The sequence below is a fragment of the Lathyrus oleraceus genome, chromosome 3 (genome assembly GCF_024323335.1).
Source record: "Lathyrus oleraceus cultivar Zhongwan6 chromosome 3, CAAS_Psat_ZW6_1.0, whole genome shotgun sequence".
NCBI classification, from domain to species: Eukaryota; Viridiplantae; Streptophyta; class Magnoliopsida; order Fabales; family Fabaceae; genus Lathyrus; species Lathyrus oleraceus.
In genome coordinates, this window is record NC_066581.1 from 303,203,128 (window position 1) to 303,217,507 (window position 14,380).

Below are 14,380 nucleotides of genomic sequence, written 5' to 3' on the forward strand. Positions count from 1 at the left end.
GGAAGTCACATGTATATGTTTACCCAACATATTGCAATTGGTTGCAACATACTCCACCCTAAAACAAAGTATTTGAATGCAATGAAAAACTGAACACTTCATGTTCATCGTATCTTTACCAAAAATTTAAGGTGTTTTTTTTTCAGTTCTTTTTTCAGATTCAATTTTTTATATATGATATGCTATCATTCATATTCTTTTCTCTTTTGTTTTCCATTATTTGTTTTCAGTTATATCCTAATAAATATGCTATCAATTGATATGTTTTTCTTTTTTGTTTTCCATACAATTGTTTATTTGTTTTCAGTTCTATCTTAATCAATGTATCCTTCTGTATTTGATTGGTGAAATTTATAATACATTTTTTTAAAACTTTAATGTAAATAGTTTGTATTGAGTGTGTGTGAATATTCATTTAAATGTTTGTTTATTTGTTTTTATTTGTTTTCAGTTTTATACATTAACAATGCAAGTAATTTGTTAAATTTGGACATCCCTGAAATGGAAGGAAAATGCAATAAATAACATCAGATAACTCTTTTTTTTGTTATAATTTTAAATGATTTTAATACATCATTCCAAATCAAGAGTCAATGCCCTGTTTATCATCTAAACTATGCTTCATATGGGATAACATAAAAAATAATCCATAATACAATATCGCAAAATATCTCTTTTCCATGTCTGTTTAATTTTTTTTATTCAATCTCTTTTCATCCTCAAAATATCTCACAAAAACAAATATATTTTCATTGTTTTTGAAGAACTCAGGTTCGATAATATTATGGAGTTTTAATTTTAATATTCAAGATGACTACTATCATATAATGAATGTGGGTTCTTCTTTTGAGTAATTGTATATGCACAGAGGAATTGTAAAAAAAGTGGGTTACTATCATTTATTTTTATCTTTATGCATGTCTGGTTTGCTTGCATATGCAGAGAGAAATTGTGTATATGATGTGCACGTGATGATTATATAGCCAAGTTTACTATGACCATGTCTATTATGAGTTTTAGTAGAACAAGTTATATATTTCTTCATGTCAAACATATTGTTTAGGTTTTTCTTGCTCAAACACATAGACTAGATTCCAATGTTTCCTGAGATTCAATTATGTTGAAGGATTTTATGACTTTTCCTACAACAACTTCAACATCATTGTCTTTAAAATCACCTTGAAACATGATTCTTGACAATTTAATAGATGCAAATTTTCTCTCACAACACATCACATCTTCAAATCATTCCCACCCAACATCTTTTAAGAAGAATTTTGGAAGAACAATTGTTCAAATTATGAGTGTGTCTTTTCTTTTGCTACAAAATGTTAAGAAAATTATTACTATTTTCTCTAACCATTACTATTGTTAATGACTCCCTTTTTTCTTGCACAAATTCATGAATATAAGTTAATGAATCCCTATTTTCTCCAACCATTACTATTTGCCTGTATATTTGCCTGTATATAAGTTAATGGTTGCTCACCATGTCAGACTTTGGACAAGCTTCTTATGTTTATAATAATCTCAAAATAAAGTGATCTAGATATTCAAAGTTGTTTTAAGGTTATGTGATCATTAGGATTTTGCATATGATGGAGTTACATTGCATAAAACTAAGTTACGTAACTATCTTAATTACAAACCTATTTGGTTTGGTATCTTTTATTGCTATGCTACTCTTTGGTCCATACCTCATGGTATTTTTTTAATCAAAATTCCTATTATGTTATTCCATCATGTCATTCATATTGTCTACACACTTTAGTATTTACATTCTTTTTTCTTTGTATTTCTCTGTTCTTCTTCGTAGTTGCCACATATGTTTGCTTTTTTGTGCACAAACTACTCAGGATAAGTCAGAGAGAAGAAACAACCTAAAACTTATTAGTCAACCAAACCAATCAATGGTCAGGTTCTTTCCTTCTAGATATGCTAATAGACAATCACATTTAACTACTTTATGACTGACAGTATTCTGCTCCTCTTACCTTCATAAACCACTGATATACTTGGAAAAGATTTAAAAAATTACATTACATGAAATGTCTATTAACTGACATAAGCTGTAAATCTATAGGATTGCCACCAAAAGGAAAATAGACATTTTTTAGTTTAGATTATATTTTTAACATATGTTTTACAAATATCATTTTTAGAGTGACTTTTTTTTAAAAATATTTTATTTTAAAGCAAATCTATATTTACTACTATTTTCAACATAATTAGTGAATTTATGTTGCTTATAAATTACATACGTGTTTGGCAGTTACATTAATAAAATGGAAAATAATACCCGTCAAATATCAAGTCGACAACAAAGATCAAGAAGGACCAAAAATGAAAGGAAGAGGAGACAAAATATGAGCAACGAGCTGAGAGAAAACCACTTGTCGAGAGGACATGAAAATTATAGGCGACGGAAGGAGCAAGATAAACAAGTTCAAACATCTCGCCCTATAAACAGTCAGTCGAGAATTCCATTTCAAAATTTTACAAGTATGACTTTTCCAAGATCACACTTTCAAGGAACTCATGACAATGAAGCCGACCAAAGTAGAATTACACATGTTAATGATGTTGCACTTGGTTGGTGATGATCAATATATAGAATATATTTTACATTATATAATTTTGTTCATTTTCGTCATATCTCATTTTATGTATTTAAACCCGCAGGTCGTAATTGCACATCACCTAATCAACGAAACAACCTGAGTCAATCAGATACAGGTATAAGGGATATTGTTCTAAGTATACGAGTAGTAATTTTTACACATGTATATATATTAATTATTATTTTTGTATCAAATTATATAGATGTTGATGAAGCTTTGGAGGATGCAGTAATATCATATGTTAACGCGGATGCTAGAGAAAATGTTGCATTATCATGTCATTCTCAAGGTATGTTCATTTAAACATTTCAGGTCAAATAAATGTAGATTTTACTCAAATGACATAAAATTTAAAATCATGTAATAAGAAATGAGAAATATTAATCATTACATATAGGTGTCGCATCTCAAAAAATACGATTCCTCGCGATGGTCGCGGAAAAGCTATGTTCGAACAGAGTCGCCACCGAACTTTATTTATTCCAATGAAGGAATAGTAAAATATCGATAAAACCTTTCAAAAATAGAACAATGGTCGTCGCAACCATATTCGTGTTTGGGAGTCGATTACACAAGGGGAAGGTATTAGCACCCCTCACGTCCGTTGTACTCAACGGGAACCTTTTAGTCTAATTCGCGATTTGAATGTTAAATAAATGTTGTTTGTTTTCTTTGACTGAATAAATGATTGAAAAGAGAAATGGATGGAAACCTCAGAAAGGGGGAAAAGGGAGGTTTTTTATTAGGGTGCTCGCCAAGATATCGCAATCTCGTGCCTACGTATCCTTGTAGTGCAATAAGGAAATCAGAGCATTCGTAGATCGGGGAACTACGGTTGGTTGGTATCTTTTAGTGAACAACTGTTTAGATCGTGTTCTAAAGGCTAAACATTGACTTGTCTACTCTCGGTGGAGGCTTAAGCACTAGTTTGTTGTGCGTATTAGGAAGGATTAAACAGTGTTCTTTCTGAAAAGAGTTTTGGTCACACAGGGGTGATAAGTTGAGTTAATTTGTTTTGATGTTTTGTTTGATTGGTTTCGATCGCACATGGGAGAGAAAAGGATATGTTTGATATGTTAAGATATTTTGGTTGGACGATGATTACTCGGATAGTCGAGTAAGACAACTCGTATCCTAATAGTCAGGAAAAGGAATAGAAGACTCTAGACCATTTTCTTTTTCATCCTTAATTATAAAAAGGATTGAATGATGATTAAGGTGTTTTGAATGGATGGCGAATACTCAGATAGCCGAGTAAGACAACTCGTATCCTAATAATCGGGAAAGGGAATAGAAGACTCTAGACCACTTTCTTTTTCATCTGAGTGATTATGAAAATAGGTTTATGTATGGTTGGTGTATTTTAGGATAAACGACAAGTACTCGAATGACTGAGTAAGACAACTCATACCTCAGCATTTGAGGAGAGGAATCAAAGACTCAAGACCATCTCCCTTATTGTGAAAATGATTTGATTAAGTTGTTAATTTATGGAAAAATGACAATTGTTTGACAAACCGAGTAAGAAAACTCGTATTCAAACAATTGAGAAGAGAAGTTGAAGACTCAAAATCATCTCCCTTTTCATTTGGATTATTATAAAAGTGTTTTGATTTAATCGGGTTTAGAAGTTCGTAGAGAAATGACGAGTGTCTAACTGACCGAGTAAGAAAACTCGTATTCAAACAATCGAGGAGAGGAGTTAAAGGCTTAAAACCATCTCCCTTTTCATTTCGTTATTATGAGAATAAATTGTTTTGATCTTGGTTTAAGGTTTGTAAAGAAACGATGATTGTCTAACTGGCTGAGTAAGAAAACTCGTATTTAAACAATCGAGGAGAGGAGTTAAAGGCTTAAAACCATCCCCCTTTTCATTTCGTTATCAAGAGAAAAAATTGATTTAATTGTGTTTGGGTAGGTAGGAGTGACGATTATTCGACTAACCGAGTAAGAGAACTCGTATTCAAATAATCGAGGAGAGGAGTTGAAAACTCAAAACCATCTCCCTTTTCATTTCCAAATAAAATGGTGTTTAATCGTAATTAGATGTTTTAATTAATTTTGGATAAAAATACTTGACATTGGATCGAGATTTTAAATTTGTGTTTTCGTGAATAAATTGGATTTTACTAGTGTATCAATCATCTACTCGATTAATTAATAACCGAATAGGTCTCATTGTAAGAAAGCTCAAGAGTAAGCTATGTGAGGTTGATGGCGATGCTTAAGAGCGATCGACTCACAAGGGTATGGAAATGGTCTCGATATTGAATCGAGAATTGTATGATTTTTCTAAATGGTTTGACATGGTTTTGAATCGATGATGAAATGGAATGGAATCGATTTTTATTCAAAAATAATTATGAATTGATAGTGGAAGAAGTCGCTCAACATTTAATTACCAAAGTTGATTGATTAAGATTCGTTAAATCGATTAATTAAATTAATTAAGATTAATTATCAAAATTATTTAATTAAATCAAATGATCCAGTTAATTAAAATTGACTAATAATAATTAATTACTTGGTCCGAATTTAATTACTTAATTTATTATAATTTAAGTAACGATATTGATTAAGGAAGATCAGATTGAATTGGTAGCGATGTGCTCAAAAACCGGTTGAGGCGAAATGACAACATAACTTACATCATTCGCAAGATCACAACGCGGTGAAAATGTTCCATTAATGTATAAAAATTTGGACGGCATATCGGCATGAAATTGCCGAATCCGTTTGATAATAAATAAATAAATAAAATCAATTTTGGAACACAACATAATTAACAGAAACAATAGAAAATCCATGGTTTATTTTACAACAATCACACACTCATTTTTAAAATCCAACATAATGGAGGTGCAATGAATACAATCAGGTGTAACCATCAATGCAAGAAAATGGGCCTAAAGGTCATGACCAAAACAATTTAAGATAGAAATAATAGTGAAAAAAAACATAAGTAAAACTTAAATAATAATAATAACATTAAAAACTAAATAGTAATAATAAATAAACCCAAGAATGAAAATAAACTAAAAATGTGAAACGACGAGTTACCATGTTTATCTTCTTCGTTTCAACTATGTGGCCACAATATTCTCATTCAACAATGCAGTTGGTCGGCGATGCGATGGAGAGTGAAGGAGTCCGCGTGGAGAGGGAAGACGCGGTTTGTGAAGGGCGCGCGGTGGATGTGCGTGACAGAAGGGATATGGCGTTGTGGATCGTGGCGGCAACGAACAGAGAAGGAGTGGATTGTTAATGGTGAAGACGATGATTCGTCGGCGTGGTGGTTGTTGTATGAGAGGAGTTTCTGGCGGCGAGAGGTTGTTGTTGTCGCGTTGAGGAAGATAGTTCGGATTCGCCGGTGGGACGGTTGGTAACGACAAAGCATGAAATACGACGACGACGGTGGAAAGTTTGCGTGGTGGTGTGATTCGATGGATGCAAAGGTGGAATTGTTATAGGTTGTGATGGCTACCGGTGGTGAACGACGAGGCGATAGAGGTGAAGTGGCGGTGAGGCGGCGGAAATGAAGGGTGATGCGTTTTGGGAGCAGACGAGCTTTTTTGAAGAAAATCAAGATCCAATCCTTCAATTTTTCTTTTTTTCTTTTTTTTGTCTCCTTTTGGGTTTTCTTTCCTCTTTTTCTTTTGACAGAGAGCAATTGGAAATGAGAGGGTATTGGTGGTGTTCATCCGGCGATGGAAGGTTGTGTTCGTTTTGGTTGTTGCATGGTAGTGGAGGAAGAAAAGGAGGTTTCGCCAGCGAGTAGTGCAGCGAAGCGGAGGGGTCGTGCGAACGTGAGTTCGTATCGGTGGTTCGGACGTGCGTGTCGGACGCAGTTTGAGGAGGGCGTATGAAGAGTGATACCAGTGAGTGGAGGTTTGGTCGTCGGTTGAGGGTGCAACGACGATGGAGGTTGTGTGGCTGTAAGGTGGTGAAGAAAAGGAGGAAGATGATGAACAATCGCCTTGGATTTTTGGATCCTTTTCTATTTTCTTTCTTTTGTTTTTTTGAGAGCGGAGCAGTAGATTGGAGGAAAGAAGTGAAGAAGATGCGGTGAAGCGGAGTGGAAAAGGAGATAGCGTTTTCCTCTTTTTCTTTTTCGTCTTATTTTTCGCTCAGAGAGAATGAATGGAGGTTGTCTCCTGGTGGATTTTTCCGTTTTGGACAGAGATACTTTTTGTCTCTTGAGTGGGAGCCTCTTTTAGGTGGTTGTTGTGGTCCTCCCCTGTGCCAACATTTTCTTTTCCAATTTAATCTTTTTTCATTACCGTTGGAGGAGAAAGAGTGAGTGGATCTGGAGAGAGATTTTTTTGATCTTATTAATTAATATTATTCAATTAATTCCTAAGTTTTTATTGGACAATGAGATGCATATGGATTGCAAACTTAGACCTTTGATTAATTTGAATAAATGGTCAAGATTTAATCAAAGAAACACAAATAATTCAAAATGCCTGCAATGTCCATTTTAGATGATTTATTTGATTTAAAACAATTTAAACCAACCAAATCAAATCAAACTCATATCTTTCTAAATACACATAATAAAAATAAAATGAGAATACGGAAAATTCTATTTATTTAATCTGAATACTTTGGAGAAAGAATAAAATTAAAACGACTAAAAATGAATAAAAGTCGGGCGAAAATTTGCTCGAAAAATTAAATCGGATGCACTAAACTGATCAACACGAAATATACTTATTGAAAAAATACAACATTTTCCTTAATTTTGAAATAAATTTTCACTGGTTAAAAGGCTAAAACGGATTAAAATACAGCTAAAAAAGTCGTCGAAAAATATAACGAGCACACCAGGTTAAACTACGCGTGAAGGAGAAGGGCGATCCAAAACGCATCAGAATTTAAAATTTCTCCTTTAGTGATCCTTACGAATGGGCATGATCAGTGATAGAATCGTTACCTCTTGTGACGATTGAAACCTTTGATGCAGATCTACGGAGTGATCACGAACGTTGAACGATGACAACGCCTCTACTCAGTCCACACGAACGGATTTCTTCAATCTCAGTGCTAGCTGCTACGAATGAAGGCTTTGAGTGAGAGAGAGAGAGAGAAACGAAAAATGCAACTGCACTCAATGCTTCTGCGCAAGGGTTCTATTTATAGAACCACTTATGTGGGCTACAAGCTAAAAAGCCCACTTAAGTGTATGTGGCCCATATTTTATAATATGCCAAAATCACTTAAGCGCATGGTACCTTATCATATTTTGTATTCTACTTAAGTACACCATACCTTACGATGTTCTACAATTCACTTAAGTGCACCGTACCTTACGGTGTTCCTTAGTTACTCTATCTATCATCAATCCGTCCTTTGTATGTGACCCTATAGGTTTTCGCGGCATTGACAGTTATATTAAATCAGTATTTAACATAATAAACAATGAGCGGTATCTAGCAACACATCACTGCTATCCAAGACACGAAAATGTCATGTGATCTGACAAATCCTTCTGTGATAATATTTATGTGTATAATTACCCTTTTGCCCTTATGTCTATATTGAACACAAGGCATAGACCGTGTCATCCTTGTCTAGTTCAATATTGGACCCATAGACATTTATCCTGTTACGCAGGATGGGCAAATTCCATCTAGGTCACTCATGTCCCTTAGCATGCTTCGTGGAATACCCATCAACTGTCTTTATGGTCATCCAGTTACGGACAACGTTTGATCAGCAATAAGACACTCGACTCTACATCTAGGGTCCATAGTGGTTTCAGGTCGAAGGGTGGTATACATCATTATCACCATGAGAATAACTTATGACACTTTGCATAACATTCTATATAGTATTCTCATAGCGGGTCAATCCAGTATAAATATTACTCTTAATATTCATACCTATGTTTAAGACTTGATAACTCCTTATCCATGATCCATGAGATGTGATCATCAGTCTATGTACATAATAGTCTTAATGGTTTAATATTATCTCACTTCACAATAAAGCTCGACTACGGATACTTTAAGAATAGTGTCCTTATGTTTAATGTGATCTCATGATTAAGTCATACTTGATACATTAAACGGACTAGCTATTCTAGGGACTTTATTAAACAAACATAATAAAGAAAAAACCTTTTATTATTAATAAATAATTCGATATAAGTACCAAAAGTATTGGCCTCTAGGGCTTACACCAACAACGCGAACCGTAGCTTAATAATATTGGTGTCTGCAAATTTTAATTTCGAAACTTTTTATCCACTGACTTTGCACGTACTTGAGAAATGATTTAACCAATTCGTCTGTATATTTCCAAGAATTTATTTCGACTGATGTTTTAGGTGTTATTCATGATGAAATGCATGTTATGCTGTACATATGATGCAATCTGGAAATGAAATCAAGTTTATGAAATTTTAAAATTTCCCGGACAAAATTGGGGTATGACAATAGGTATAGATAAAAAATAGTAATTAGTACCATCATTTTTCAATAAATAAAAATCTGTCTACATTGTAGAAATATTCAATGAAGTGCTGAAATAAAATGGTGAAATATGTCTCTTTTACACTTTTTAAATATACTCAACAATTTATCTTTATTCATTTATTTACCATCATAAATGTATCTGTCTTTTATTGATCTATCATGAACCATTTGTTTTCACATATGGATAGCATCATTGCTCCCCATTCCTCTTCTTTTTCTTCTTAAGAAAGAAGTGATAAAAACAAAATAAAAAAATATAGTTAATAAAAGACACATAAATAAGTCATTATTTTTTTCCGAGATATAGAACCAAATTTAAGACACATGATAAAAGCAAGGAGTGGAAAAAGCATACAAAGAATATTTTCTTTTATAAATTTAAAATTATCTTGAAGAAACAGAATCATTTAAATATATAAAATATATCAATTATAAATTATAAATTATAAATTTAGAAATATAAAAGGTAAGTTTGAATGACAAAAGAATTTTTTTTTGAATTTAATGTTAGAATTCTATAGTTATAAAGTGCATTAATTGTGTCAAAAAAGCACAATAATTAACCAACAAAATTAATCAATAAATTTTAAAATTCAATCATAACATACAAAATCAAGAGTTGTATCATTACTAAAATTGTGGCTAAAACATACGTCTTGGCTGAAATGGTGTTTTCTCTTCTTCTCCCTTTTCCTTCTCCATATCTATATCCAAAAATATTATGAAAATTAACATAAAATTATTGATTTACTTTTTCTTATGTTGATTGAAAACTGGAATAATAATGCATCCGAAGTGAACGTCTTATCAACCTTTTATGATTATGTGTTAAAAGAATAAAAGATATTGAAAACAATAAAAGCACAATAATGAATAATATACCTTCCATCAAATGAAATAAAGATTAAAAAAACAATAAAATAGAGATTAAAGAATAAAGAGAATTATAGAAAACAATAAAATAGAGATTAAAGAGTAAAGAGAATTATAGCGAAAAAAATAGAGGTATAAACTAATCTCATTCATTGCAACATCAATAACTTCTTGGTCAGAGAAACAAAATAAACTTCACTTTTCCCTCGTCACATCTACTTGGTTTGGATTAGTGTTTCATAAGTTGTAACAAAGGTAAAAAAATGTTTCATAGACGTCGAAAATTCCAAATGAAAAACTACCAATGACCTAATATTTGAACACAAAACAAAGAATTAAGAACAAATACTACGGTGCTGATAATTGCTTCATACGTTTTACAAAGCTAATCGGTGTCATTTTACATATTAGTTAATTGTTTTGAGAATTTAAAAGAAAAAAAAAATTCACTAAAAGGGTTATATATGTAGTTTTAAATAAACTTCTTAAATCAATAACTGCTTAACTTTTCTATACATAATTCAATTCTTTTTAGTAACTTACATGTTTTAAAATAAATAAATATTAAAATTAATGGATAAATAAAAAACAAATAAAAGTGGGCAGTTATGAAAGGAAGGGTAATATTGGAATAAAAAAAGGCAGCCCAAAATTCCTCATCCTCTTTATAGATAGTAAGCAATAGATTGTATTTTAGATTTTAAATAATATTTAGTAATCAATATCAAACTCCTGCCTGTAGAATCAGGACATGTATTTCGAGCAAAGCACAATATTGCTCGAAATTTCAAAAATAAAATGACGATGCCAAAATCCCAGTTGCCTCATCCAATTACCTACAAACATTGCAATTCAAGATTGTTTCATCATGAATCACGTGACACGTGTTGTACTGGTGGAAAGGTATCATTTTCACGAGTTAATTCTCCTATAGATGATTCAGCTGAAGGAAAACATTTTAGGCAACATATTCGAAGTTATAACCATGTGCTCTCATTCACTTCAATTGGTGTTCACGTTGATGAGAATATTCTTGCATCTGGTCGTGGTATATACACATTTCGTGCTCAAGGTGATTTTTACCATAACATATGAGGCTTCTATCCAATGAGGGTGTCAGGCCGCGTTTCTTACAACTATACATCAATGACACCGATAATGAGCTACATAATAGAATGCATGAAAATCCACAGCTGCGCCAAAATGTAGTTCACAAATTACAGAAAATGCTCCATCAGTTTAATCCTTTTGTAATTAGGTTTAAGCAACTGTCACTACTTCAAAATATCAGTGAATGTAGCCTCATATTTAAGGAGCGTCCAAGTAATCACCATCAATACAACCTTCCAACTGCAGAACAAGTTGCGATAATTATTGTTAGATGTAATGCAGATTCTCTAGAATATGGAAGGGATATTAATGTCATTCGTCATGATGGAAATCTCAAAAAAGTTCAAGAGAGAAAGGGATATTATGATCCTTTGCAATATCCTATATTATTTCCATTTAGGACGCATGCTTGGGACGTCAGCACAACAAATTGTAATGGACGGAGAGTGTCATGTAGAGTGTATTACAGTTACATGCTTCAGGTAAATTTAGATTAATTTTAGTAGATAGTATACTTGGCTAAGAATTATTTTAAAAACTTTACTTTTAACACCGACATTTTTTTCAATCAACTGTAGATTCGTCCGAATGATCAATCAATGTTGTTAAATGCGGGTCGACTATTGCAATAATATGTTATAGACAATTATGTCAAAATTGAATCAGGGAGGTTAAGGTGTATTAAAGAGCACCAAAGTGATATACGTGCTGAATTGTACCAAGGTTTACAGGATGCTTTGCATGTTGGTGAAACTAATGCAGGTACAAATTCATATAACATAAATATACAGTTTTTGATTAATTATTAGTTGTACTTGTAATGTAAATAATTCATGTATTCTATAACTAATGCATTTCATGAATCATCGTAGAAAACATTGGAAAAAGAGTAATTTTGCCATCACCATTTATTGGCGGTCGTCGAGACATGACACAACATAATGAAGATGGCATGACTATTGTTCTTAATGGCGGTAAACCAAATATTTTTCTAACAATGACATGCAATCCTTCTTGGAGTGAGATAACATCATAACTTTTATCTTTTCAAACACCACAAGATCGTCCAGATTTGCTAACAAGAATATTTCGTTCGAAATTTGAGCAATTGAAGGATGATGTTATTAATAAAGGAGTCTTGGGAAAAGTTAAAAGCTACATGTATGTCACTGAATTTCAAAAGGGAGGACTGTCGCATGTGCATATGTTGTTGGTCTTAGAAAGTAACGATAAGTTGCATGACCCAAAAGATTATGATAGTATGGTAAGAGCAGAAATACCTAAATTAGAATGTGAACCACAGTTGCATAAAGTTGTTGTAAAACATATGATGTACGGACCTTGCAGCATAATCAACCAAAAGTCTCCATGTATGGAAGACGTACATTGTAAGAAAAGGTATCCCAAACAATTCTTGGATGAAACACGTCAAGGCACTGACTCATATCCCGAGTATAGGAGAAGGTTTGATGAATCTATATTGTTAGGTAGAGATAGGTCTGTCGATAATAGATGGTTGGTTCCTTATAACCATTGGTTACTGTTAAAGTATGATTGTCACATCAATGTAGAGATTTGCAGTAGCATTAAAAGTATCAAGTATCTATACAAATATGTGTACAGGGGCCCTGATCGTGTGGCTATGGAGGTTCATAAAGGATCATACATGGATGAAGTTCAGCAATATGTTGATGCAAGATGGATTTGTGCTCCCGAGGAATTATGGAAAATATTTCGATTCACTCTTTACTAATTATATCCTTCGGTTGAAAGATTGCAGATCCACTTGCCGAACCGCCATCAAGTGCGTTTTTATGATCATCAGCGAGTTGCAGATGTGTTAAATAATGAATGCAACTCCAAAACAATGCTCACACAATTATTTTCATTGAATCTACGTGATCCACAAGTAAGAAGTTATCTGTATAGAGAGATTCTAGAGCATTATTGTTGGAACAAGCGGGACATGGAATGGCATCGCAGGCAGTCAACCAGAAAAGTTATCGGGAGAATCTATATGGTATCACCTTCGGAGGAAGATAAGTTTTACTTGCGACTGTTGTTATCTCATGTCACAGGTCCAACCAGTTGGGAATATATTCTTACAAATAATGGCACGACTTTCAATACATTCAAAAAATCAACCAAGGATAAGGGATTTCTAGAGATTGATCATTGTATTCATGATTGTTTGGTTGAGGCTGCGAGTCTCCGAATGCCATATGCTTTACGAAGGTTATTCGTGACGGTTTTAATATTTTGTGAACCTACTGATGTTAGAGGCCTTTGGAATGAGTTTTTTACACATATGGCAGAGGATTATCAAACAACTAACAATGTTGTGGAATCAAACTTGACTAATATATTGTTGAAGGACTTGAATGAACTCTTAAACCTGCACGATAAAAAAATTGGAGATTATGATCTCCCATCTTTACCCCCTAATACAATAGACAGAGATGCAATTCCAAGTATCATACAAGAGGAGTTAGCGGTCGATATCCCTAATGAGGATATTGAATATGTTGCTAAGTTAAATAATGATCAAATGATTGCATTCAAAACCATTATGAATGTAATTGTTCAAAAAAATAGTGGGGTATTTTTTGTTGATGGTCCAGGAGGAACAGGTAAACATTCCTTTATCGAACATTAATGGCAAGTTTAAGAAGTAGAGGAGAAATTGTCTTAGCAATTTCATTATCTGGTATAGCTGCAACATTGTTACCCGGTGGTAGGACTGCACACTCTCGATTTAAGATACCTATTGATATACAACCGAGTTCCATTTGTGGTATTCAAAAGCAAAAAGATCTTGCAAATCTCATTAGAGTTACTGCCACAATAATTTGGGATGAAGCACCAATGACAAACAAAAATTGTTTGGAAGCCTTAGATCGATCATTATAAGACCTTTGTAGCAACAATGCTCCATTTGGTGGAAAAGTTCTGATCATTGGGGGAGATTTTCGTCAAGTTCTTCCTGTTGTAAGAAAAGTTACTAAGGCACAAATGATTTCAGCGTGTATTATTCAGTGTCATTTATGGAATCATACCAAGATTTTGCGTTTGCGTCAAAATATACGATCATTGCATGATCAAGAGTTTGCAGAATTTCTTATTCGCATTGGTGATGGTGTTGAACCTACCAAACTAGATGACATGGTGAGGTTACCTTCACATATTGCAATCCCATCGGAAGGTGAACATTCCATACAAGCACTTATCCAACATATTTTTCCTAATTTAGAATTGTATGGTTGGGATGCCCCATATATGGTACAAAGAGCTATTTTG

At 33.2% G+C, this 14,380-nt stretch overlaps 2 protein-coding genes across 2 annotated transcripts; both read left to right on the forward strand.

Annotated features, from left to right (window-relative positions):
- The first annotated feature begins 2,504 nt into the window (after positions 1–2,504).
- Positions 2,505–11,068, forward strand: LOC127130971 (uncharacterized). Its single transcript, XM_051059921.1, has 4 exons — positions 2,505–2,592; positions 2,683–2,736; positions 2,824–2,910; positions 10,716–11,068. The coding sequence occupies exons 1-4, from the start codon at positions 2,505–2,507 to the stop codon at positions 11,066–11,068; spliced, it is 582 nt and encodes a 193-aa protein (XP_050915878.1).
- On the forward strand, positions 11,065–12,836 carry LOC127130973 (uncharacterized). The gene is made up of 5 exons (XM_051059922.1): positions 11,065–11,565; positions 11,662–11,698; positions 11,750–11,845; positions 11,956–12,057; positions 12,145–12,836. Exons 1-5 carry the CDS (start codon positions 11,065–11,067, stop codon positions 12,834–12,836), a joined length of 1,428 nt encoding a protein of 475 aa, XP_050915879.1.
- Positions 12,837–14,380: the final 1,544 nt, after the last annotated feature.

Bases quoted from the DNA above. Each gene is read 5' to 3' on its own strand.
- LOC127130971 (XM_051059921.1), top strand. From the start codon at position 2,505: ATGACTTTTCCAAGATCACACTTTCAAGGAACTCATGACAATGAAGCC. The intron at 2,593-2,682 runs GTTGGTGATGAT...TTAAACCCGCAG, and splicing joins TGTTAATGATGTTGCACTTG to GTCGTAATTGCACATCACCT. The intron at 2,737-2,823 runs GTATAAGGGATA...CAAATTATATAG, and splicing joins CCTGAGTCAATCAGATACAG to ATGTTGATGAAGCTTTGGAG.
- LOC127130973 (XM_051059922.1), top strand. From the start codon at position 11,065: ATGAGGCTTCTATCCAATGAGGGTGTCAGGCCGCGTTTCTTACAACTA. The intron at 11,566-11,661 runs GTAAATTTAGAT...AATCAACTGTAG, and splicing joins ATTACAGTTACATGCTTCAG to ATTCGTCCGAATGATCAATC. The intron at 12,058-12,144 runs GTAAACCAAATA...AAACACCACAAG, and splicing joins GACTATTGTTCTTAATGGCG to ATCGTCCAGATTTGCTAACA.